We start from the raw sequence: 25,101 nt of genomic DNA on the forward strand, positions 1-25,101 counted from the left end.
TCTTTATTCTTATATAGTGTTTAACTTTGTCTATTCTATCCAATGTGAGACTTTTGACTCACACTTTAACTATTCTCAATAATAAACACCATGTAAGAAAAAATACTTATAAATTTAATATCTTCAGATCTTAAATTAAAAATTGTGTCAATCCCTATATGAATTGGTATCAAAGTTAGGTTCAAAATTGTGTCAATCCCTATGTGAATTGGTATCAAAGTTAGGTTCATCTTGGTGGCTAACTTAGATGGTTGTGATAACAACGACATCACCATATTTACAATGATATAAATAAAGGTCACTCAAGTTTCACATTAAGTAAAAATGACAAGTAAAACACCATATAAGAAAAAGCTTTGAAATTTTTAATTAAAAATGATAATCCCAAAATAAAAATCCAAGATTTTATGTTAAAAGTGATGTCAATCTCTTATATGAAATTATATATATATATATATATATATATATATATATATATATATAATATCTTCTTAATGATATAATATCTATATGATGAACCCCTTAGAAAAAACCACCGCTTTTTAAAATTTTTTATTTTAATTATTGACTAAAATAAATGTTGTGAATAATTTCACATTCAATTGCACATCCATAAACATCACATTTGAATTATATTTACCTATTTATAATATTACAATATTATTTAATGTTATTATTGTTGTATTAATATTTCTACAGTGATCGATTTGTTTATTAAAAATTTGAATTTATCCCCTTGAATTTGATTGAATCGAAAGAATGTTTTTGTCAACCTTTCTGAAGACGACAGCATCTGAATGTGAAGCGCATGGAATGGTGGACTATGCAAAAGTTAAAAGTAGCAACGTTTATTACAAGAACAGGTTGTTGTGTCGGTCGATTACATCGTACATGCCACAGTTTAATGTCGATCTGATTTCATCTAGAAGAGTTTCAACCTAATTTTTCAAGAGAAGTCATGTGATACAGAATGAAGGTTCATATTTTCTCCCATTGTTTTTAGGAATTAATGTGGGAAAGGAATAACAGAAATGTTTGAATTTCTTCCTACACATCCTTTTCATCTGGAGTGTATTCATGTATTTGTTAATATTAATAATATGAGGTTTATACAGTCTCGTAGAATTAATTTGATAGTTCTCTTCTTCACATTTTATCTAATGAAGTGAAGTGAAATTTCAAGATGTTTGGTTCTTTATAACCAACGGGATATCCTATAAAGATCGTATGATAGCAGTACCCTAGGACTAAACTTGTGCATAGAGGAAAGAAGAGTTTGTAGAAAAACAATGAAGAGAAGAAAGATGTATTTAACCGAATGAAATACAGAATAACCAAAATGGGATTATATAAAACAGAGAAAAAAAAAACAAAGAAACAAACTAAACCGTAACAGAAAAAAGAAAATGAACTACAACAGAAACAAAAGCAAATATCTAATACATACATTTACACACACGTAGCTGAGATTACCGTGATTACAGAATAAGAATATTGCATGATGAGATGACTCATTAATTGTCCAAACTTCAAGAATGGAGCCCCTTGTTTACAAGACTCATTGTCCTTAGGTAGAATTAAATATCACTGATTTAGAGCTTATAAATAAGTTCGACAGAAACCATTAACATCACACCCCAAATTGAATGCTGACTTAAAGTTTTCAAACTTTTGGGTCAGAACTTTGTTATTCATTAGCAATGAGAATCCATAAAATCTTCTTCCGTGTCTTCATACCCTTGTGCATGATATACTTGAATATCAACATCAACGTAGCAACATGCCACAGTCTTCACCATCAACAATTCTTATTACTTCACTTTAAAGACAGCCTTGTATTCAACCCAGCCACATCTGAAAAATTGGTTCACTGGAACCAAAGCAGTGTTTGCTGTCAATGGAATGGAGTAACATGCAGCAAGGGCGTTGTCATTGGTCTTGACTTGAGTCAGGAATTTATTTTTGGAGGACTAGATAATTCCACTCTCTTTGAACTGGAATATTTGCAGAGGTTGAATCTGGCTTACAATCATTTCAATTCTTCCATTCCTGTCAACTTTGGCAAGCTAAAGAGTTTGAGGTACTTGAATTTATCAAATGCTGGATTTCATGGCCAGATTCCAGGTGAGATTTCTCATCTGACATATTTGACAACACTTGACTTGTCAACACCACTTACCTCACAACCTATTCTTAAACTCCAGAATCCAAATATTTCAATGTTTTTGCAGAATCTTGCAAAAATCACAGAACTATACCTTGACGGTGTAAAGGTATCTGCTGAGGGAAAGGAGTGGTGTCATGCTCTATCTTCTCTTCAAAATCTTCAAGTGTTGAGCATGTCATCATGCAATATCTCTGGACCAATTGATTCTTAGCTAGCAACACTTGAGAAACTCTCAATAATTAGACTGAGTCTGAATAACATCTCAAGTTCGGTGCCAGAATTCTTTGCAAATTTCTCCAATTTGAATGTCTTAGAGATCAGCAGTTGCTCGTTGAGTGGTCTTTATCCAAAGGGCATCTTTCAACTACAAATCCTAAAGGTTCTTGATATATCAAACAACAGGGATCTTCATGGAGTTTTGCCAAACTTCATACAAGATGCTCCGCTTCACACCATGAATCTTAGTAATACAAATTTCTCTGGTAAGTTACCAGGTTCTATTTCAAATCTCACTCAGCTTGTTCATTTGGACTTATCTTTTAATAGGTTTACTGGTCCTCTTCCCTCTTTCAAGATGGTAAAAAATCTCAGATATTTATCAATCTTGAACAATAATCTGACAGGAGTTATCACTACAACTCATTTTGAGGGACTTGAAAATCTCCTCAGCATCAATCTAGGAGATAATTACCTTAGTGGAAACATTCCCATGTCTCTTTTTACACTTCTATCTTTGCAAGAGCTTACACTCTCTCATAATGAACTTGATGGTTTATTAGATGAATTTCCAAATGCTTCTTCCTCAAAACTAGAGTTGATTGACTTGAGCAGCAATAGATTGAATGGCCATATTCCCGTATCTATCTTTCATATTAAAGGACTTCGTTTCCTACAACTTTCTGACAATGAATTCAATGGCACCATGCGGCTTGATATGGTTCAAAGGCTTCAAAATTTGCATACATTAAGTCTTTCTCACAACAAATTATCAGTTGATGTAACTCTTAAGGATGATCATGACATTTCATCCTTTCCCAGCATGAAATATTTATTGTTGGGTTCTTGCAATTTAGGAGAATTTCCGGGGTTCCTGAGAAACCAAACCCAAATAAATGCTTTAGACCTATCCAACAACCAGATTCAAGGAGAAATACCAAACTGGATCTGGAGATTTAAATCTCTGGTTTATTTAAACCTTTCGAACAATTTTCTCACAAATATGGAAGGACCCTTTGATGATCTGAATTCCAACCTATACATCCTTGATCTTCATTCCAATCAACTCACTGGATCAGTTCCCACTTTCACAAAATATGTGGTCCATTTAGATTACTCAATCAATAAATTCAGCACTGCGCCACTCAACATGGATAAGTATGTTCCTTTTGTATACTTTCTCTCCCTTTCAGATAACAACTTTCAAGGAAAAATCACCGAGTCCTTTTGTAATCTGTCTTCTCTCCGGTTACTTGATCTTTCTTATAATAGCTTCAATGGCCTCATCCCCAAGTGCTTGATGAGAAGGAACAGTACCCTCCGAGTACTAAATCTTGCTCAAAACAAACTCCAGGGTTATGTTTCTGACACCATTTCAAGTTCATGTAGTTTAAGATTCCTCAATCTCAATGGAAATCTCTTGGAAGGTGTTATCCCAAACACTCTTGCAAATTGCAAGAGTCTACAAGTCTTAAATCTTGGAAACAATATGTTTGATGATAGATTTCCTTGCTTCTTGATGAAAATTTCCACCTTGAGAGTGCTGATTTTGAGGTCAAACAAACTCAATGGTCCTATTGCATGCCCACGTAGCACTAGCAATTGGGATATGCTTCACATTGTTGATCTAGCATCCAATAATTTTATTGGTATTTTAACTGGACAAGTTTTGAGAGGCTTGAAACAAATGATGCGATGTGAGACCGAATCCCATGGGAAGTACGGGACACTATTTTTCGATATCTTTGATGACATTATGCGTTACAATAGTTTGTCTACGTTGTCGTGCATCAACAAATTTCTAGTAATAAAATTGCACAAATTGTTGGAAACTGAACCTTATGATGTGCTTGTCCACATTTTTAATTATTATAGAGTTTCTAACGAATATGGCAGTCGCTACTTGGATTCAGTTACAGTTGTGGACAAAGCTTTGCAAATGAAGTTGATCAAAATTCCCACTATCTTCGCTTCCTTGGATCTCTCCTCCAACCATTTTGAAGGTCCAATACCTGAAGAACTTGTGAGTTTGACTGCACTGAATGTTCTTAACTTGTCACGATACTTTCTCAAGCCACATCCCCTCATCAATTGGAAATTTGATGAATATAGAATCCTTGGACTTGTCAAACAATAGTTTGAGCGGAAAAATCCCTTCTGAGCTTGCTGGTTTAAACTTTCTAGCATACTTGAATCTCTCATTTAACCATTTGTGGGGGGAAATTCCCACAGGTGCTCAAATACAAACGTTTGATTCAAGTTCTTTTGAAGGCAATGAAGGATTATGTGGGCCACCACTAAGAGATTGCAGCAGTGTTAGGGGGGGACATTCATCTCCAACACCAGTATATGAAATGCAAGGATCAATTGACTGGAGTTTTTTAAGTGTAGAACTGGGATTTATCTTTGGCTTAGGAATTGTTATTCTCCCCCTTATTTTGTTTGAGTGTTGGAGGGTTTTGTATTGGAAGCATGTCGATGACCTACTTTACATGCTTTTTCCACAACTTGGTTTCTTTTATGAACACCACAAAGGACAAAGGTATAGATCTCTAAGGTGGACAGGATAGTTGATCTAATGAGGCTAAAACAAATAAATCTTGTACTATGTTCTGCCATGTTTGTGTTTTTTTCTCATGTTTCTGATGTAATGTCGTGAATAAGGAGAGTTTGTGCGCTGTAATGGTGTACTGAGTTAAACTAAGCAAGCTACAGACTTGCTTTATAATATATGATGCTTTTTCAAGAAAGCATAGAGTTTTAGAAAGCTATATACAGTTGCTAGAAAAATGAAAAATAGAGCACGTAAATGTCTACATCAATATATACGAAAAAAATGATTCTAATATATATATATATATATATATATATATATATATATAGATATATATATATATATATATATATATATATATATATATTTATAATACATGTCACATTTCCCACCTTAGTATACTAAAGTAATATACATTAAATCACATATAAATTGAGAAATCAAAATTGGGACTTTCTTGGAGTTTAGAATGCCCACTTTGCTAAGTTTATGGGAGTCATCATGCCATTGACTATGCTAGAAGAGCCACATTTAGAAGACTTTGGTTGTAATTTGATTCACCCTTGGTCTGTAAAGCTTTCTCTCATCAAGAGGTTGTATCATGGTCTATTAGAGGTCGTTGGAGGAAATACATTAAGTTTTGTAGAGGTATTGATTTTAAGGTGTCACATATTTTTCGAGAAGAAAATCATCGTGTTGATAATCTGACGAATTTAGGCCTGTCTTCTAGAAAAGTGTTTAAATGATATACGTTTATGCCAATTTTTATAAGTTTGGACTTTTTTCATAATAGGTTTCTTTTTCCTATGTATAGGGCTTCTTAGCTACAGCTGGCTTGTTTTTTGTTCATGGGTTTTGGTTGGGTATTAATTTTAAGGTGCTACATATCTTCAAGAAGAAAATCATTGTTGTGATAAGCTGACGAGATTAGGTCTGTCTTCTAGAAAAGTATTCAAATGGTATACGATTATGCTAGATTTTATAAGTTTGGACTTTTGTCATAATTAAGTTTCTTTTTCCTATGTATAGGGCTTATTAGCTAGTGTATAACTTTATAGTTTGCCTGTTTTTTGTTCATGGTTTTGGTTGGGTCCCCCATGAGTTCTTTGTATCTTCTTTTTTTTAATGATATTTTCGTGTGATGCAAATGATAGATGTCCTTGGGGGTGTCAACCAAGCTAAACTGTCAAGGATCATAGTGATGATGCCTAGCATGAGTTTTATAAAAAAAAAATATTTCAAAGATAAGTTAAAACAGAATATAAATTGGAGTTTTTTTTTTTCACTAAGTCCCCAAAACAAATAGTCAAATATCAGTCATTTTTACTTCAGAAATGAAAACTAATAAAAATTATTTAGTCATTATACATTATGATTTTGACCTCATAAACCTATTATTCGCTCTGAATTTTAAACATGTTCTGATTAGTGTATGTAGCACTATGTAGTGAGGGATTGTATTTTGCATTGTTCTGAGTTTCCTTTCTGATCCTTGGGTCCATAGACTTCCCTTTCAGAAAGCTGGAGTACCATTCAGCAGAAAGCTTAGGTTGCCTCCTTAAGTTTGGATCATTCATATCTACGTAATATAGGCCATAACTTCTTTCATATCCCTCCAATAACTCGAATGCATCCATGAAAGACCACACAAAGTAACCTTTTACGTTTAATCCACTCCTTTAGATGTGTCAACAATGAAGCAAAATAATAAACAGAAATCAGCTTTTGTACACCCTTTTAACTTTCCCACTTGAAAATGAAAATAAGAGAAGTACCTGAGTGCATCAACCATGCTTCCTATGTATGCATGCAAGTAATTCACCCTCGACCAGTCAACTAATGATGAATTATGAGGTGTTTCTTGGCCTGCAAAGCTAAAAAGGCTTACCATACAACTACATAATAGGACAGTTGAATATGTTGAAAAAAGAATCATGCAACTTCTGAATTCTAAGTTGAAAAATTACCATACCATTTTCATGTATGAAAATTGGAATATTGCCATAAGCGTTCCTTAGTGAGTCTAACATCCTTAGGAGAATCTTGGGAGTAATTGGCACCTAAACCCATCAGCTGGTTAGTTGGAAGCATTAAAGCTAAATCTTTACGGGAATAAAGGAATACATAGAGTCGAATAGCACCGTGTTCATGCTATTACCTCAGACTTTGTTGTATTGTTTGGAATGTATACTGCAACCAGAGAGAGCAATAATCAGCTGTTTCATTTCCAAAAAATTAGAGGAGGATGGATGACAACAGAGACTGATTCTCCTGAAGTTTACCATCAAAACAAGTTCTTAGCAAAACAATTCAATTTTACATAGATTTTTTAAACATTATTTAACCAAAAGATCCTTACATTCTATGATAATCAGGAAACAAAGTCTATGGAAACGCAATTCCTTTATCAGTCGCTTAAAAATATAAAATAGCATGTCAATAAGTCCAATTCCTTGCATCTTAAGAAAATGTCCAATTCCATTCATAAGAAGTATATTGATTCTTAAACTGTAGGATAGTACCTCTCACAATAAAGACACATTTATATACAAGTAACCTGTTTATCCTATGTATAGAATTGGTTATGATGCAATAAAAATAGGTCAGGGAAACAGCTCGTGACATACTTTGTAATTTTGCTGATAAATCTGCTAGGTAATCCCTGTTCTCCTTCTTCAGGTAGTCAGGACTGTCCTTAACATAAAGAGAGTAGTAAAAGTTTATTCCTAAGAAATCGATTGAGCCCTTCACTAGATTTGATTCCTTTTGAGTGAAGGAAGGAAGCCTTGAGCCAGCATTCTTTTTCATTATATCTGGGTAATCTCCAAATATGATGGGATTCATAAACCTGCACTGACAAATCATAACAAAATCAAGTGCATAATTTATAATTCGAACATCTATTTGTTTGGGAAAATTATGTTGGATTTTACTAAAACATTGAGATATAAAACCATTCACGAATTTCATATCTGGTGTAAAAAACACTACTTAAGTACATCTAAGGAGTTTCAATTTACTTAGGAGTTAAAGTTAAAAATAATTTATAAACATCAGTGTTAAAGTACCCCTAAAAAGTGTCACATTGCCTAGAGATCAAAGTTTATTTCTTGTCACACCACGCTTTTTCTATATTTGACTTGCAAGGTGTGTGTATTGTCACGCTATAAAGGTAAACTCTTAGATGAAGGGGCATTTATAGATACAAAAATCTTGTTTCTTCACTTCAGTAAAATTATTTTGAAGTGTTTCTCTTTTCGAATCCCAAGATGCAAATTTATTAATGTCAGAAGGCATCGGAAAAAGATACCATGGCTAGATTGTTACTTACCACCCGATCAAGAAGTCCTGGACCCTTTGAACGGCCATTAAATCTTCAGTAGAATTTGTTTGAGGAAGAAAACCAGGAAGAAGGTGACTAAACCCAATTAAGCCATGCTGCATGCCCTGCAACCAAAACAAATTGTTTACGCAATAACTTAAACTATCTTATCACCATTTCCAAAAGATATCATAATGACGATCACCATTCCTTCTATCCTTCCTGATTATGGTCTAAAATGAAAATAGAAGGCCTAACGAATGATGTAGTAGAGTGGCTAGAATGAGGCCCTTGTTACATAATTTTTACCTGGTATTTCTTCCTATATAGCCTAGCAGCTGAAGCATGTGCTAACAACATATGATGGCCAACCAAATATGGCTCAGTTGAGGAATTCCCTCTGGAACAGTTCATTATAGGGGAAGGAGAACACCTCTGAGGTGGTAAGAGTCCTATATCATAGCCAAATACTGCATGCACATTGGCCTCATTCAACGTAGTCCAATACCTAACTCTGTCTCCAAATTCTCTAAAGCACACTTCTGCATATGCTGTGAAGTCTTTACTACAAACATATATATAAATGTGTTAATCACAATAAATACCATTTCTCAATTTCATGACAGATGTATTTTGCACAATCTCAACATAGGACAAGACAGTAACACAACTAGAGACGTTAAGTTTGGGAACCATACACAACTCTTCGACTAACCCATCCTCCATATTCATCCTCAAGTGCTTGTGGTAGGTCCCAATGGTATAATGTAGCATGTGCTTCTATTCCTACATTAAGAGAAATCATAGAACAAAAACATATGTATTAGATAACCTAGAAGAACCTCTTGTGTGTTAATCAAATTTAAGAGGAAAATCTAGTCTTCACAAGAACCATTGCTGATCAATTCATCAATAAGGTTGTTGTAAAACTGTAGTCCCTTGGGATTCACTTGTCCTCTTCCATCTGGTAATACATGGAAACAACATGGTCAGAACATGGAAATAATAATGGTTGATCCAGGCAACTATATTCAATTGGAGTCAGAGAGACTCATTGCCCCCAAATTAAACCAAGTGTGTGTATCTAACACAACTTAGTTTTTCACATTTTAGTTTGGGCATTAGTTTAAGAGTACGCTGACAACAGTTTGATGATCACCTGGAATAAGCCTTGACCATGATATGGAAAATCTGTAGCCTTCCAAGCCCATGTTGGCCATGAGCTTAACATCTTCCTGCAGGAAAATCAGAGTAGGATTTTAGCTCCAAACAAACTATAAAGTCCTTTTACTTGAACAAGAATTTAAAGTGCATATAAGATGCATCTTTTGTGTATGCAAGCATGTATATATACAACAGCTTCTTTTGGTTCTTAAAATATATAAACTTGCACTCCAGGGTCACTAACCTTATATTTGTGATAATGATCACATGCAACATCTCCATCACCTGCATACAGATTTGCTGAACATATTTTTTGCATTAAATTTCAATGAAGAAAATAAGAGCAATAACGCTTAAAAGAAATGAAGCATAGTGTACATATGAGAGTAGTGAGTAAAGGGTAGTACCATTTCCAGCATGAGAGAAGGTGTCCCATATGCTTGGCTTCCTACCATCTTCATTTGCTGCACCTTCAACCTTTCAGATCACGCCAATCACAAATTCATGACATATGAGAACAATTTCAGCAAAGAATCAAAAAGCTAGGACAGTGAAGAGTGTGAAAGAGACAGAGAAGAACCTGGTAAGCTGAGGTTGATGCACCAAACACGAAGTCAGGAGGGAACTGGTCTCTGCTCAAGGCATGAGTACCAGGGTGGACTATGAGAAGCACTAATCCTATAACTGCAAAAACCTTCATCATCAACCTCATTCTCCCTATGCTTTTCTTCTTAATTCCGTGTTCTGTTTTAATGTTTTGATTATTTATTTATTTAATTATTTAATCTAATTCCGCTGAGTGTTGTTGGAAGATCACAACTGTCCACGGTGAAAATGCGGTTGAGACGTGTAGGTTAGATCTTATCTTGCAGAATATATATATATATATATATATATATATATATATATATATATATATATATATAAAGCAATACAGTTTATTTCATTTTCAAGAAAAGAAATTTAACAAACAACTTCAATTATTGTCACTATAATTTCAGGTGTAATATTGATATTTAATTACGTTGAAGTAGGGGTGGCAAATGCCTGGCCCAACGAGCCGGCCGTAGGCTCGGATAAAATACGTAAGCCCGTTATTTAGAAGTTGAACTCTTAAGTCCGTTATAGTTTGGCCTGCATAAGCTTGGAGTCTCCATGAGCCTGTTCGCATGTTTGCATAGAAAAAAAAAAATTGTACTTATGTATATGTATATTAGTTATCTTTTTTATGAACTTACGTTCCAAATTTCAAATTTTTGTATGATTGAAAAAGACAAGTATTATATATTGTTTAATATGCAAAAGTTTAAAGAATACATTATGTATGTTATAGTATGAATATGAATTATCAATTTATCGTCCAACTCCTCAAAATCTTTACTTAATTTTGTGAACTTCTTAAAGTTTTCCAATTTTCAAACATTGAAAATTTTATCATAAAAATTAAAAATAATGAAGGAAAAAAAAAACAAAGTGAACCAGCCCGTGGGTCAAGTGATGTGCGGGACAGGCCAACGATTACAGTCTGCATAAATTGTGCAAGGCAGAAGGGCCAGTCCACAATGTGTGGGCCTTATGCGGACCGGACCTAAACGGGTCGGGCCGGTCCACATTGTCATCCCTACGCAAAGCCATTATTGTAGCAATCGGTAATTTTTGAAACATATTTTTAAAAATTAAAGTTGTTATAAAGTGATTTATAAATTTATAATGAAATTATTATATTTTAAAATAAGAAAAAAATATAAAATATATTTAACTTGTATATAAGTAGATTTTACACACACACACACATATATATATATATATATATATATATATATATATATATATATATATATATATATATATATATATATATATATATATGAAGTCATTGATGAGGTTGTTGCGGAAACAAAATGATCACGACCACCATGAAAATAACATTTGGATCCCTTACACTCAAAGGTTCATTGTGCCTAAACTAAACCAAGTGTGTCTATTGCATAACTTATTTAAGACATTGATTTAAGAATATCTATATATAAGGACATTTTGGTGAGAGACCTTATCTTCGTGATATTTCATCTAAAAAATATATTATTATATTATTAATTATGTTACCTGTCGGTATTTATAAAATAAAATATTTAAAATATTTTGTATACTTACATGGATATCTAAATATATTTTTTACAATATGTTCTTTTATTGACTTTAAATAAAATTATTTTAAAAAAAAGTCTTTAGAATATAAATTGACGTAAAAAAATTAATTTTAGAGAGTATAATCCAAATAATATTTCACACTAAAATAAATATTAATGTAAATAAATTTAATATTTAAAAAAATAAATTTAAATAAGTTACATCAAAATATAAATTTCAAACTTGACTGATATTTATTGGTTAGATACATAGTATCTATATTCGTCCTACTTATATTTATCCACCAATAAGTAAGTAATTAAATATGAATTAAATATGTTTTTAATATTTAAAATTGGATATAAAATTGAAATTTGTTTTTGTCTTAAACTTTGATATAATTTATTTTTTAAATTTTAAAAATGAATAACATGTAAAAGAAAATGTAACGTTTTTGGGTTAAAAACTAACATGTAAAAGGAAACATAACGTCTTTGAGTTAAAATACGTCACATTTGAATTGTTTCAAACTGACATTTGAGTTATTTATATAATTTGACACTTTGATACGTTCCAATCCAGATGTTAGCCTAGAATACCGTTTAACACGTAAAATAAAATGTGACGTCTTTGGGTTAAAAGGACTATATTTATTCATTTTTTAAGCTTGGGGACTAAAATGTATTAAAATTTGGAACAAAGACGAATTCCAATTTCGCATGCAAATTTAGGACTAAATATATTTAATCTATTAAATATTTGTATCTACTACCTAAGAGGTAGAGGGTAGGGGTATCCATTAAGTATATCCATCACTAATATATATATATATATATATATATATATATATATATATATATATATATATATATATATATATATATATATATATATATATATATATATATATATATATATATATATATATAATGGTTAATGTGTGATGTTTATTTGAATAGAATGTGGTAAATGTATAAATACAAAGAATACTTGTGAGAATGAGGGCTTGGTGAATATGTGATTTGATGAGGAGGTTATGCATGTGGTGGATTTGAATGGTGCAAGAAAATGTTATCAGGTCTGAGGAATGTTATATGTGGATTGAATATTGTGTTTCAATTGTATTGTCATATAATTCTTAAGGAAGAACGATATGACATGTAAGTCTAGTATTATGCATATACTAGTAACACTCTTTGGAAGTTATCCTTATACTCTACTAGACTCTCAGACTCATATAAAGGAAGGAGTGTAGGTGGTGAAGAGGGAAACAGGTTCCTATAGTTGGTCTTGAAGCTGTAGACCCCATTTCTATTAGGCTATAGGTGAACTCACTTTGTCTTGAGAGAGAGGGACCATATATTATTACTGGAATTGTAACATTAAGGAATTCATTTTACATGATAAAGCAAAACTTCTAAAGTCCGAGTGGATGCATAAATCTGGATAATTGAGTTTAGGTTATATAAATGTTAACGGTTGAGAATGTCTTGTGGTATGAGAATTGTTGTCTTGGATAAATTTGGTTTATTGTTATTGAAAAATATATTATTATATGAGAATTGTATATGGTGTTTAAGTTATCATTGGATTACCATCTTTTGTTTGTTGGTCATTAGGTCTCTTTTACAATTATCACTTTTATGGCATGAGCAAACGACGTTTCAAGTGGTGATAGTGCTTACCATAGGTTGATGGATGTCTTTGGAGTTTTTTTTAGAGTGATGTCCATAAATATATACATGATATGGTGTATGTTTAAGCCTTCATCAGCAATTCACTAGAATATGTGATATTCAATTGTATTGATATCATATTTATACAAAATTATAGCTATAATTTTATGTTTAAATGGCATTAAATATAACATTAGATTTAACTACGAGAATGTTAATTTGTTTAATATGCCTATTTATATGAATATGTATAAAATTTATATTATTAATATATAAGTATTACGAATTTAATTTGAGTCTTTGAGTTTTTTTTTCAAAATAACAAAACTTTATTGAAAAATCTTATTTTAAAATTTAGTTTACTTTTCTAGGTTCATTACAAGAAAAATTTTATTTTGCTAGAGAAATTAACGAGGAAAAATATTTGAAGTTAATCCCTCGCTAATTTGTGAAGAAAAAGTGTAAGAATAAAATTATTACGAGTTTGTAGCAAAATAGCTATAGATTGGCCAAAATATATATTTGTAACTAATTTGCGAGAAAATGACGAAGGAAATAATTTGTAACTTTTTCGTAAAAAAATAACTACAAATTTACTAGAACATATATTTGTAGTTAATTTCTCGTTAATTTGCGACGAAATAGCGAAGGAATTGAAATTGTAGCTGGTTTGTAACAAAATTGTTACAAATTTATATTAAAAAATAATATTTGTAGCTAATCTTTCTCAATTAAAATATTTTATATAAAATTTAATCTTAGTGACTGATTTCATTGTAATTCGTAATATATAAAATTTCATTAATTATTTTAGTCATTGATTTCATTTTGAGATTTTAATTAAACTTTTTGTTGGTCTCATAATTTAATCTTACTTAATTTTTGTTGGTATGGAAACATAAAAAAAAAATGTTTTTTTTTTAGATTTTGAGAATTGTTTTTTTTCTAGAAACCCTTCCATATGGTAAATATTGAATGCTACTGTAGTGGGAGATTATATTAAAAAGAGATCATCCAAGATCTAATGTGAAGATTTTGCAATAAAATATTATGAAAATGGTAATGTTTTTAAAGGAAAACGGAAAATTTCCTTTTACAGATAACCTATTATATATATATATATATATATATATATATATATATATATATATATATATATATATATATATATATAAATTGGCAGATCTTCAAACAAAATTTATTAATCCACTTTTTTCAGATGTATCAGTTTGATACTTGTTTTCTAAAATGTATCAACTAAATCTCAAACTTTTGAAAAAAAGTTTCAATTAGATTTATTTCAAAAAAAAATTATTGACACAGTTAACTTTATTCATGACTTTTACCATTAAATTTTAATATAAATATCAATAATTAATTGTGTAAGTCATTTTAAATATTAATACCGTTAACTGCGTTAATAATCTTTTTCTGAAAGGACTTAATCAAGACATCTTTCCAAAAGTTGAGACTCAATTGACACATTTTTAAGAGTGGGTACCAAGCTGACACATCCGAATAAAAGTGGGTACCAACGACTAATTAAACCAATATGTTTTTAGTCTATGAACTTTGATGCAAAATTAGAATTTATTACCAAAACTTTTATACATTTTAATTCTCAAACTTTAAATGAATAGATATAGTAATTTTAATCCAATTAAGTTATTTTTTTTTGTGTCAAATGCGTTTTTCAGCCGATATTAAAACAAGAACGTGTCAGACACAATAAACAATTCAAATGCTAGGAACGAATTTTAATTTCACATCAAAACTCAAAAATTAAAAATATATTTAACACGAGAAATATATAAAATATTTAAAAATATCAAATACATTAAAATTTAATATATATATATATATATATATATATATATATATACCACCTTAGTATTAAAATAATATACATAAAATTACTGTAATGTACGTACCCTTATTAATTATCAGAATTATAAATGTCAACTCTTTATTATGAAATAAAATAGAAATTGAGAAATCAAAAGAAAAAAAAAATATTTCAAAGATAACTTAAACCAGAATATAAATCGAGCTTTTTTTTTTTTTTTACATTAAGTCCTGAAAACAAATAGTCCAATATCAGTCATTTATTGGAGAAATGAAAAGTAATAAAAATTATTTAGTCATTACACATTATGATGTTGACCTCATAAACCTTTTATTATTCGCTGTGAATTTTAAACCTGCTCTGATTAGTTCATGTACCACTATGCAGCGAGGGAATGTGTGAAAGCACAGTTGCATTGTTCTGAGTTTCCGTGGTGATCTTTGGATCCATAGGCTTCCCTTTCAGAAAATTTGAGTACCATTTAGCAGAGAGCTTAGGTTTTCTCCTTAAGTTTGGATCATTCATATCTACGTAGTATAGACCATAACTTAATTCATATCCACCCACTATTTCGAATACATCCATGAAGGACCATACAAAATAACCCTTCACGTTTAATCCACTCCTGTCAATGTACCCAAAAGAATGGAAAAAGAATAAACAAAAATCACCCTTTTAACTTTCCTTCGCACTTCAAAATGAAAATAATACTACAAGTACCTGAGTACGTCAACCATGCTTCCTATGTATGCATGCAAGTAATTCACCCTCGACCAGTCTTCTAATGGTGAATTATGAGGTGTTAGTTGGCCTGCAAACCTAAAAAGGGTTACCATACAACTACATAATAGGACAGTTGAATATGTTGAAATGCAAGTTAGAAAATTGCAAGACCATTTTCATGTATGAAAATTGGAATATTGCCATAAGCGTTCCTTAGTGAGTCTAACATCCTTAGGAGAATCTTGGGAGTAATTGGCACCTAAACCCATCAGCTGATTAGTGGAAAAAGTATTGAAGCTAAATCTTTAAGGGAATAAAGGAATACATAGAGTAGAATAGCACCGTGTTCATGCTATTACCTCAAACTTTGTTGTAATATTTGGAAGATATACTGCAACCAGAAAGAACAATAATCATCACAAAATTAGAGGAAGATGGATGACAACAGAGACCGAAGTTTATACAATCTGAACAAGTTCTTAGCAATAACAAGGTAATATTAAAGTTTACACAGGATTTTTAACGTTTGTTGGCATGGATTATGGAAGTTTATTTATTGAAGCTTTGAATTGATAAAGGGCGAGAGACATTGATTGAGAATTATGTTTCCTGGCCGGATGAATTAAAAAATTTAAACACTATTTAACCAAAACAACCCTTATATTCTCTGATAAACAGGAAACAAAATCAGATATATGGAAACGCAAACCCTTTATCAGTCGCTGAAAAATATAAAATAGCATATGTCAATAAGTCCAATTCCATGTATCTTAGAAAATGGTCCAATTCCATTCGTAAGAGTTACTTGATAGTACCTCCCACAATAAAGAAACATTTTTTCAACATAGATATAGAATTGGTTATGATGCAATAAAAATGGGTCAGGGAAACAGCTTGTGACATACATTGTAATTTTGCTGAAAAATCTGCTAGGTAATCCCTGTTCTCCTTCTTTAGGTTGTCTGGACGGTCCTTAACATAAAAAGAGAAGTAAAAGTTTATGCCTAAGAAATCGATTGAGCCCTTCACTAGATTTGATTACTTTTGAGTGAAGGAAGGAAGCCTTGAGCCAGCATTCTTTTTCATTATATCCGGGTAATCTCCAAATATAAAGGGATTCATAAACCTGCGCTCACAAATCATAACAAAACCAACTGTATAATGTATAAAAATTGAGATATAAAACCATTCATGAATTTCATAAATGGTACAGAACCAGTATTTCAGTACATCTTTAAAGTAATGAACAATTTATAAAGTCCACTGTTAGAGATCACATAAATGTGATGTGACAGATTGTGCCTAGCGATCGAAGTGTCACGACGCAACAGACTTGAGGTGGGAAATAAACACAGGTTCAAGAGTTTATTCCTCCTTGTCACATCACTTTTTTTTTTTTTTATATTTGACATTCAAGGTGTGTGTATTGTCACGCTTTAATTTTAAAGAACATTTATATGAAGGTGCATGTTATCGATACAGAAATCTTATTTCTTCACCTGAGTCAAATGATTTTTGAAGTGTTGCTCCTTTGCAATACCAAGATGCAAATTTATGAATGTCAACAGGTATTGCAAAGAGATACCATGCCTAGATTGTTACTTACCACCCAATGAAGAAGTCTTGGACCCTTTGAACGGCCATTATATCTTCAGTAGAATTTGTTTGAGGAAGAAAACCAAAAAGAAGTTGACTAAACCCAATAAAGCCATGCTGCATGCCCTGCATCCAAAATAAATAGTTTACCGAATAAATTAAACTATCTTGTCACCGTTTCCAAAAGACATCATCGAGATGATCACCTTTCCTTCTATCCTTCCTGATCATGGTTTAAAATGCAAATATAAGGCCTAATGAATGACATAGTGGAGTGGCTAGAATGGGGCATTTGATTCATAATTTTTACCTGGTATTTCTTCCTATATAACCTAGCAGCTGAAGCGTGTGCTAACAACATATGATGGGCAGCCAAATATGGCTCAGTTGAGGAATTTCCTCTGGAACAGTTCATTATAGTGTTTGGAGAACACCTCTGAGGTTGTGAAAGTCCTAGATCATAGCCCATTAGTACATGTATATTGGCCTCATTCATAGTAGTCCAATACTTAACTCTGTCTCCAAATTCTTTAAAGCATACTTCTGCATATTTTGTGAAGTCTTTCCTACAAACATACATATATAAGTATGTTATACCATTTCTCAATATCATGCCAGATTTAATTTGCACAATCTCTATCTAGGACAAGACTGTAACACAACTAGAGACTTGAAGTTTGGGGACCATACACAACTCTTCGACTAACCCATCCTCCATATTCATCCTCAAGTGCTTGTGGTAGGTCCCAATGGTATAATGTAACATGTGCTTCTATTCCTACATTAAGAGAAATCATAGAACAAAAACATATGTATTAGATAACCTGGAAGAACCTTTTACGTGTTAAGTTAAATCTAATCTGCACAAGAACCATGGTTGATCAATTCATCAATAAGGTTGTTGTAAAACTGTAGTCCCTTGGGATTCACTTGTCCTCTTCCTTCTGGTAATACATGGAAACAACATGTCAGAACATGGAAATAATAATGTTTGATCCGAGCAACTATCTTCAATTGGAGTCAGAGAGACTGATTGCCCCTAAATTAAACCAAGTGCGTGTATCTAATACAACTTAGTTAGTTTAGACATTAGTTTAAGAGTACTTTGACCACAGTTTGATGATCACCTGGAATAAGCCTTGACCATGATATGGAAAATCTGTAGGCTTCTAAGCCCATATTGGCCATGAGCTTAACATCTTCCTGCAGGAAAATCAGAGTAGCATAATAGCTCCAAACAAACCATAAAGTATTTTTAGTTGAACAAGAATTTAAAGTGCATACAAGATGGACCTTTTGTGTATGCATGCATGTACATATATAACAACTTCTTTTGGTTCTTAAAATATATAAACTTACACTCCAGGGTCACTAACCTTATATTTGTGATAATGATCACATGCAACATCTCCATTATCTGCATACAGATTCGCGGAACATAATTTTGCATCAAATTTCTATAAAGAAAATAAGAGCAATAACGCTTAAAAAATAGATTCAATATGTGAAAAGAAAAGAAATGAAGCATAGTGTACATATGAGAGTAGTGAGTAGAGGGTAGTACCATTTCCAGCATGAGAAAAGGTATCCCATATGCTTGGCTTCCTGCCATCTTCATTTGCTGCACCTTCAACCTTTCACAGCACGCCAATCACAAATTCAGCAAAGAATCAGAAAACTAGGACAGTGAAGAGTGTAAAAGAGACAGAGAAGAACCTGGTAAGCCGAGGTTGATGCGCCAAACACGAAGTCAGGAGGGAACTGGTCTCTGCTCAAGGCATGAGCAGCAGGGTGGACTATGAGAAGCACTAATCCTATAACTGCAAAAACCTTCATCATCAACCTCATTTTCTCTATCCTTTTCTTCTTAATGCCGTGTTCTGTTTTAATGTTTTCACCATGAAACACAAATGATACCGCTTTCTTGTGATTCAGCGTCTATTTCTTGTCTTTATTTATTTATTTATTCTGATTCTGATGAGTAAACTCATATGTGCCCACACCTATCTAGTTATGTATGTGAAAATGCGGCTGAAATTATCTTGCAGAAAAAAAAATGAAAAAACATATATATAAAGCAATACACTTTCTTTCCTTCTCAAGAAAAAAAGTATAACAAAACAAAGAACATTAATTGTGTCGCTATAATTTCAGATGTAACGTTGATATTTTTCTCATGGCGAAGACATTATTGTGGCAACCGGTAATTATGAAACATGTTTTTAAAAATTAAAGTTGCTACGACATTAGATAAGAAAGAGTGAGAACAAATCCCTAACCTGCGTTACCCCTGGAATGAGCGGATTGCAGTAACTACGTAAATCGTTCATGGTCGCTCTAACTCGCTTGGTATCATCGGAGATCAGAAGCTGGCCGTTGCTTCGCTTCCCCGCGTGGAGGGGATAAAGTTATATTTTAACAAGGGCTTAATTGTCATTTTGATCCCTAATTTATTGGGTTGGTTCACTTTGGTCCCCTTATTATTTTTAGGTTCAATTTGGTCCTCTAATTCTTTAAAAGGTTCAATTTAGTCCATGCCGTTAAGTCAACTTTAACACCGTCTCCCTATATACCACGTATCATTTTGTGAAATTTTCAATTTTTTTTTAAAATTTTTTTTTTAAATTTTTTAATTTTTTTTAAAAAATAATAAACTGCCACGTGTCACCTTATGGTTGTAATACGTGTCATCTTATGGTTGTGACACGTGTCATCTTATGGTTGTGACACATGTTACTTTGAGATTTTTTATTTAAAAAATGCACTGCCACGTGGCAGGTCACGATTGTGCCACGTGTCAAGCTAACATTGGTTGTTTTCAATTTAGTCCCTCTATTTACAATTTTGATTCAATTTAGTCCCCCAATTTTTTAAGATGATTCAATTTTGTCCTTTCTAATTTGATACCAAATTAGTAATTAAGCTTAATTACAACTTATATATACATATTAAAATAATTTTTATTATATTTATAGATTAAATTACTCCATCTAACTATGCAAATTATTTTTTTTTTTACATGTATAGAAACTTTCAAGTGTAAAAAATTACAAGTGAAAAATATAACAAATGAAATAACATGAGTATTTAAGGAGTGATTTGATGTATAAATGATAAAAAATTATTTAAACATGAATGTATAAATTGTAATTAAGCTTAATTATTAATTTGGTCTCAAATTGGAGAGGACAAAATTAAATCATTTTAAAAAATTGGGAGACTAAATTGAATCAAAATTGTAAATAAAGAGACTAAATTGAAAACAACCAATGTTAGTTTGACACGTGGCACAATCGTGACCTGCCACGTGTCACAACCATAAGGTTACACGTGTCACAACCATAAGGTGACACGTGGCAGTATAATTTTTTTTAACAAGTGGGGACCAAATTGAACCTAAAAATAATAAGGGAATCAAAATAAACCAACCCAACAAATTAGGGGACCAAAATGATAATTAAGCCTTTTAACAAGTGAGAATGTTTTAGTTATCGTATTTTAAAAAATTATATTTACTAAAACTTAATTAAAAATTAGAGACTTGTATAAACAAAAATCTGAATAATTTAATTGATACATACTAAAAGTATTAAAAATTTTATATTATCGCTAAATTATAAATTGCAATTGCGATATAAAATAGACAGGTTTATATTTCTTTTAATTATTATTTAATATAAAATAATAGTTTAAATACTAATTCGTTTTCTATTTTTATTGAATTTATTGAGTTTAATCTTAATATTTTTTTTAATTTTAATTTTATTTTTTATCAATTTTATTCAATTTAGTCATTTTATTACGTCGTCTCAATAATTAATGAATGGTGTACGATGTTAATTATGTGTTAATTTGTGATTTTTTTAGATTTTCTTAATTCTATTATATTTAAAAAAAAATGTCCATGTGATCTCTACCCTCTTAAAATTTAAAATATGTGTATGTGTTAATTTGTGATTTTTTTAGATTTTCTTAATTCTATTATATTTAAAGAAAAATGTGCAAGTGATCTCTACCCTCTTAAAATTTAAAATATGTGGTGCTATCCCTCATTTCTAAAATTTTCATTCTAATTTTAAATGAACCTTAACCTTAAATTAAAAATATTTAATAAAAAATTAAATTTTAATAAAAATATCAATATAATATTTATAAGAAAATAAATTTAATTTCAGTCTAGAGAAGATAAAAAAAAATTATTTAAAAAAAAATAGGTTAAAAAAATAATAAATATAAAAATTAAATTGGATATAAAACATTTATTCGATATGTACACAAGTTTGATCTAACTAAACATTCTTTTAAGAAATTAAAAATTTTAAAAATTAAAAACAAATTAAAAATACATAAAAAACTTATAAAAAATACAAAAAAAAATCACAAATCGAGACGACCTACACAATTCACCATCTTTTAATTATTTAACTCTTAAACTCTAAATTCTAATTATTTAAACTGATGTTAACAAAATGAATCAAATTAAATAAAATTGATAAAAATTGAGGCTGAATTGAAAAATAAATTAAAAATAAATTAAATAAACTCAATTAAAAGAAGACCAAATTAATATTCAAACATAGAATAAAACAAAATCTTTCACCATATACGAATAAATATATTAATTTATTATTATATTATGCTTGTAATATAAATAAAAATGTATATAAAATATGAAAATGTTGTTATTAATTTATTAATAAAATAAATTGGATGTCTTAGAGTGTAGGATAACATTTTTGTTATCTTTTACATAAATTGAATTCGTTCTGATAGATAGCGTTGGAACTTAGTGTGCGGGGCATGACTCCCCTAGATTTTTTTTTTGAATTATATATAATATGTATTATATTAATATAAATTAAATTAAGTAAAATTTTATTATTTTTTATAAAATATTAGTATAAATATATATTATCGTGTTTGTGTGTATGTATTTTTTAAATATATATGATATTATATTAGTAGATAATGCTATTATAATATAACTAAGTTAATATATGAAGTAAATTTACATTTATTAAAAGCAGAGTGGAACAAAGGGAGAAAAGAAATAAAATAACTCTTAATGAATATAAAAGAATAAAACAGTTGTTAGAATAATTCTATAAAAAACAGTTAGAAATAACTCTTAGTGTTTAAAATTAAATAAATAATTATATTGTAAATGATAGATTAACAAAAAGTAATTATGGACGCAAAAAAGATAATCATCTTTATCTATGATTGCAGATAACAGTCAATGTTAATAATTAATAAAACATAAAATTAAATATAATAAATAATAAACAAATTATTGAGATATTTTTTATATTCTCTTTCACTCACATATTCTACTCTGACATGTTTTCTGTTGTTTTTGAAAAAAAAATATGAATTTAGACACAAATGGATTCTTTCTATTCTTTTTTGTCATATGTTTTATTCCATTATTAAAGATAGAATGAATGAATAACTCTTTATTTGTCTCACTTAATAGTGAAATATTAGTTTAATAAATAGTATTTTTCATTTTATGAGTTTTGTGTAGATTTAACTTTTTATGAATATATAAGGAAAAGTTGTCTTATATGTTTTTTCATGTATGTTAATTATGATTAGATTATCATAAATTTTTCTTTTAATAATTAAGTCTCTCAATTTCTTATTAGATTTTGATAAAAAAATTAAAAATTTTAAATTAAAAAAGTATATAAATAAAGAATAAAAGAATAGATTCATTTTTTTAAAAATGATAAAAAGGAATATACTAGTGAATATAAAAACAAGACAAATCTACTTTTTTCATATTTTGAATTCTTCACCTATTTTGAAGGATGATACTAAAGATCCAATTCTTGAATTAGAGAGAGATTGTGATCAGTTTTTTAAGATTCAAATAATTATAGTGCAGAGGGGTTTTATATTACATCTTTGAAACATATTTAAATTTTGAATATGTTATTTTGGTCACTCCAAAATTTATGGTCAAAATCCGCCAATGATTATATATGTGAACAATATCTTTCTTTGTTTTTCTTCATAATTTTTGTTGTCATTTTCTCAATCTTGTTCAACTTGTTCGATATCTACAAATAGTGGCGGATCTTCTTGAAGAGGGTCATGGTCACCCCAAAATTTTGAATTCTTTTTAATTGTAATATATATATATATATATATATATATATATAATTTATTAAAAAAAATAATTGTAGGTAATATATTTTAGGAATTGATGAACATTAAATTGTGTATCTTTTTATTTATTTTATAAAGCACAACATTTAGTGTTAATAAATAATAAAACATAAAATTAAATATAATAACGAATAATAACATATAGGTTTAATTTATCTCTTGGTCCCTTTTTTTTGTCAAAAAAATTGACACTAGGCTATGTTAATTCCACCAACAAAGCAAACCATCCATATTAAGAGTTTCAATTTTAATAAAAAAATCATTGATGTGCTTCAAGAAATTTAATGAAATTTATCGTAAAAGACCAAATTGCATCAATTCTTCAATAATCGAAAACAAATTGAAACTAAAAAAACTGGAGGACCAATTTAACATTTTTAAATGAAAACATGAATCAAAAGAGTAATTAAACAAAATATTTATTAAAAATATTTTTTATTTTCCTTCTCATTGTCTTTTTAGTTTTTCACAAATTATATTAATTTCTCAATCTCATATGTTTTCTTTTTGTTTTTGAAGAAAAAAAAAAGTTAGAAACAAATTTATTATTTTTGCTCTCATTTCTCATTTATCTTAATTCTTTCTTGTCTCTTGTCTCAATAATGAAAACATTATTTTTATCTCATGAGCTTTTTGTATATTCATTTTTTATGAATATAGAAGAAAAATAAATAATGTATTATGTGTTTTTTCATAACCGATTTTTAATTGCGACTTGACTATAATATATTTTTCTTTTAATACTTATGTGTCTCAATTATAAAAAAAATACTATGATAAATTATTTTTTAATATTATTTACAAAAAAAAAGTATATTGATAAAGAATTAAAGAATAAATTCGTATTTTAAAAGTGATAAAAAAGAAACTATTGATGAAAAGAAGATAGATTCTACTTCTTCACATATTTTGAAGCATTATAATAATTGTCAATTCAGTTAGAGAAGTAATTTTTTAAAGCATTATACTAATGATAGAATCTTATGATCCTAACATTATATTACTTTGATCCCTCCAACACTTTTGATCAAGATATGTCACTGTCCACAAATTCAAATTTTTAAGATATTTTTCATATTACTCATTTATTGTTCTTTTATGTTATTTCATTGAAATGGTGTGTTGTATTTTATGAAATACAAACCTCGTTTCTACTTTGATCATTAGTTTTTAGAACACATATTTAATTATTTCTATTTTAATTTAATTTTTTTCATCAGAATATATAATTCTCAATTTCAAATGTTTAATTAAGTATTTGATGATTTGAACTTTTAATCTTCTAAGTAAAAATCATATTTCACCCTTAGTTTACTTTTATTTAAAAATCATTTGTTTCTTTACAATTTTTATTTTTTCTTTCTTTCGCAATAGTTTGTGTAACATCTTGTTTAATAGTGTCAAATTACTAAATAAAACATTAAATATTGATAGATAGTTATAAGCATATATATATGAGATATTAATACAATTATCCAAAATAATAATTATAATAATATAAAATATATACAAAATCACTAAAGATATCTAAGA

General features: G+C 29.8%; 1 protein-coding gene and 2 pseudogenes across 3 annotated transcripts; 1 reads left to right on the plus strand and 2 right to left on the minus strand.

Annotated features, from left to right (window-relative positions):
- Positions 1-1,572: 1,572 nt before the first annotated feature.
- LOC114184331 (receptor-like protein 6) lies at positions 1,573-4,953 on the plus strand (annotated as a pseudogene).
- A 1,015-nt stretch (positions 4,954-5,968) lies between these two features.
- On the minus strand, positions 5,969-10,256 carry LOC114183009 (beta-glucosidase 11-like). Of its 2 annotated transcripts, none has more exons than XM_085673707.1 (13): positions 10,004-10,256; positions 9,831-9,900; positions 9,668-9,708; positions 9,419-9,494; positions 9,152-9,223; positions 8,958-9,045; positions 8,569-8,824; positions 8,269-8,384; positions 7,565-7,785; positions 7,096-7,127; positions 6,910-6,997; positions 6,713-6,803; positions 5,969-6,614 (listed from the first exon to the last, which is right to left on the minus strand). In XM_085673707.1, exons 1-13 carry the CDS (start codon positions 10,133-10,135, stop codon positions 6,332-6,334), a joined length of 1,566 nt encoding a protein of 521 aa, XP_085529833.1. In that variant the 5' UTR covers positions 10,136-10,256; the 3' UTR covers positions 5,969-6,331. The 2 variants fall into 2 exon arrangements, with proteins under 2 accessions (XP_085529833.1, XP_027925637.1); XM_028069836.2 differs by having other exon boundaries at positions 9,668-9,723; positions 10,004-10,254.
- Positions 10,257-15,257: 5,001 nt separating this feature from the next.
- Positions 15,258-19,382, minus strand: LOC114184911 (beta-glucosidase 11-like; annotated as a pseudogene). The gene is made up of 13 exons (XR_014995368.1): positions 19,111-19,382; positions 18,959-19,028; positions 18,771-18,811; positions 18,522-18,597; positions 18,267-18,338; positions 18,085-18,172; positions 17,705-17,960; positions 17,405-17,520; positions 16,704-16,924; positions 16,158-16,189; positions 15,970-16,057; positions 15,796-15,886; positions 15,258-15,700 (listed from the first exon to the last, which is right to left on the minus strand). The product of XR_014995368.1 is annotated as a beta-glucosidase 11-like (transcript).
- Between the last annotated feature and the right edge of the window lie 5,719 nt (positions 19,383-25,101).

This window comes from Vigna unguiculata, chromosome 5 (genome assembly GCF_037176805.1).
Source record: "Vigna unguiculata cultivar grain cowpea cultivar isolate G323 ecotype 2 chromosome 5, ASM3717680v1, whole genome shotgun sequence".
Taxonomy (NCBI): domain Eukaryota; kingdom Viridiplantae; phylum Streptophyta; class Magnoliopsida; order Fabales; family Fabaceae; genus Vigna; species Vigna unguiculata.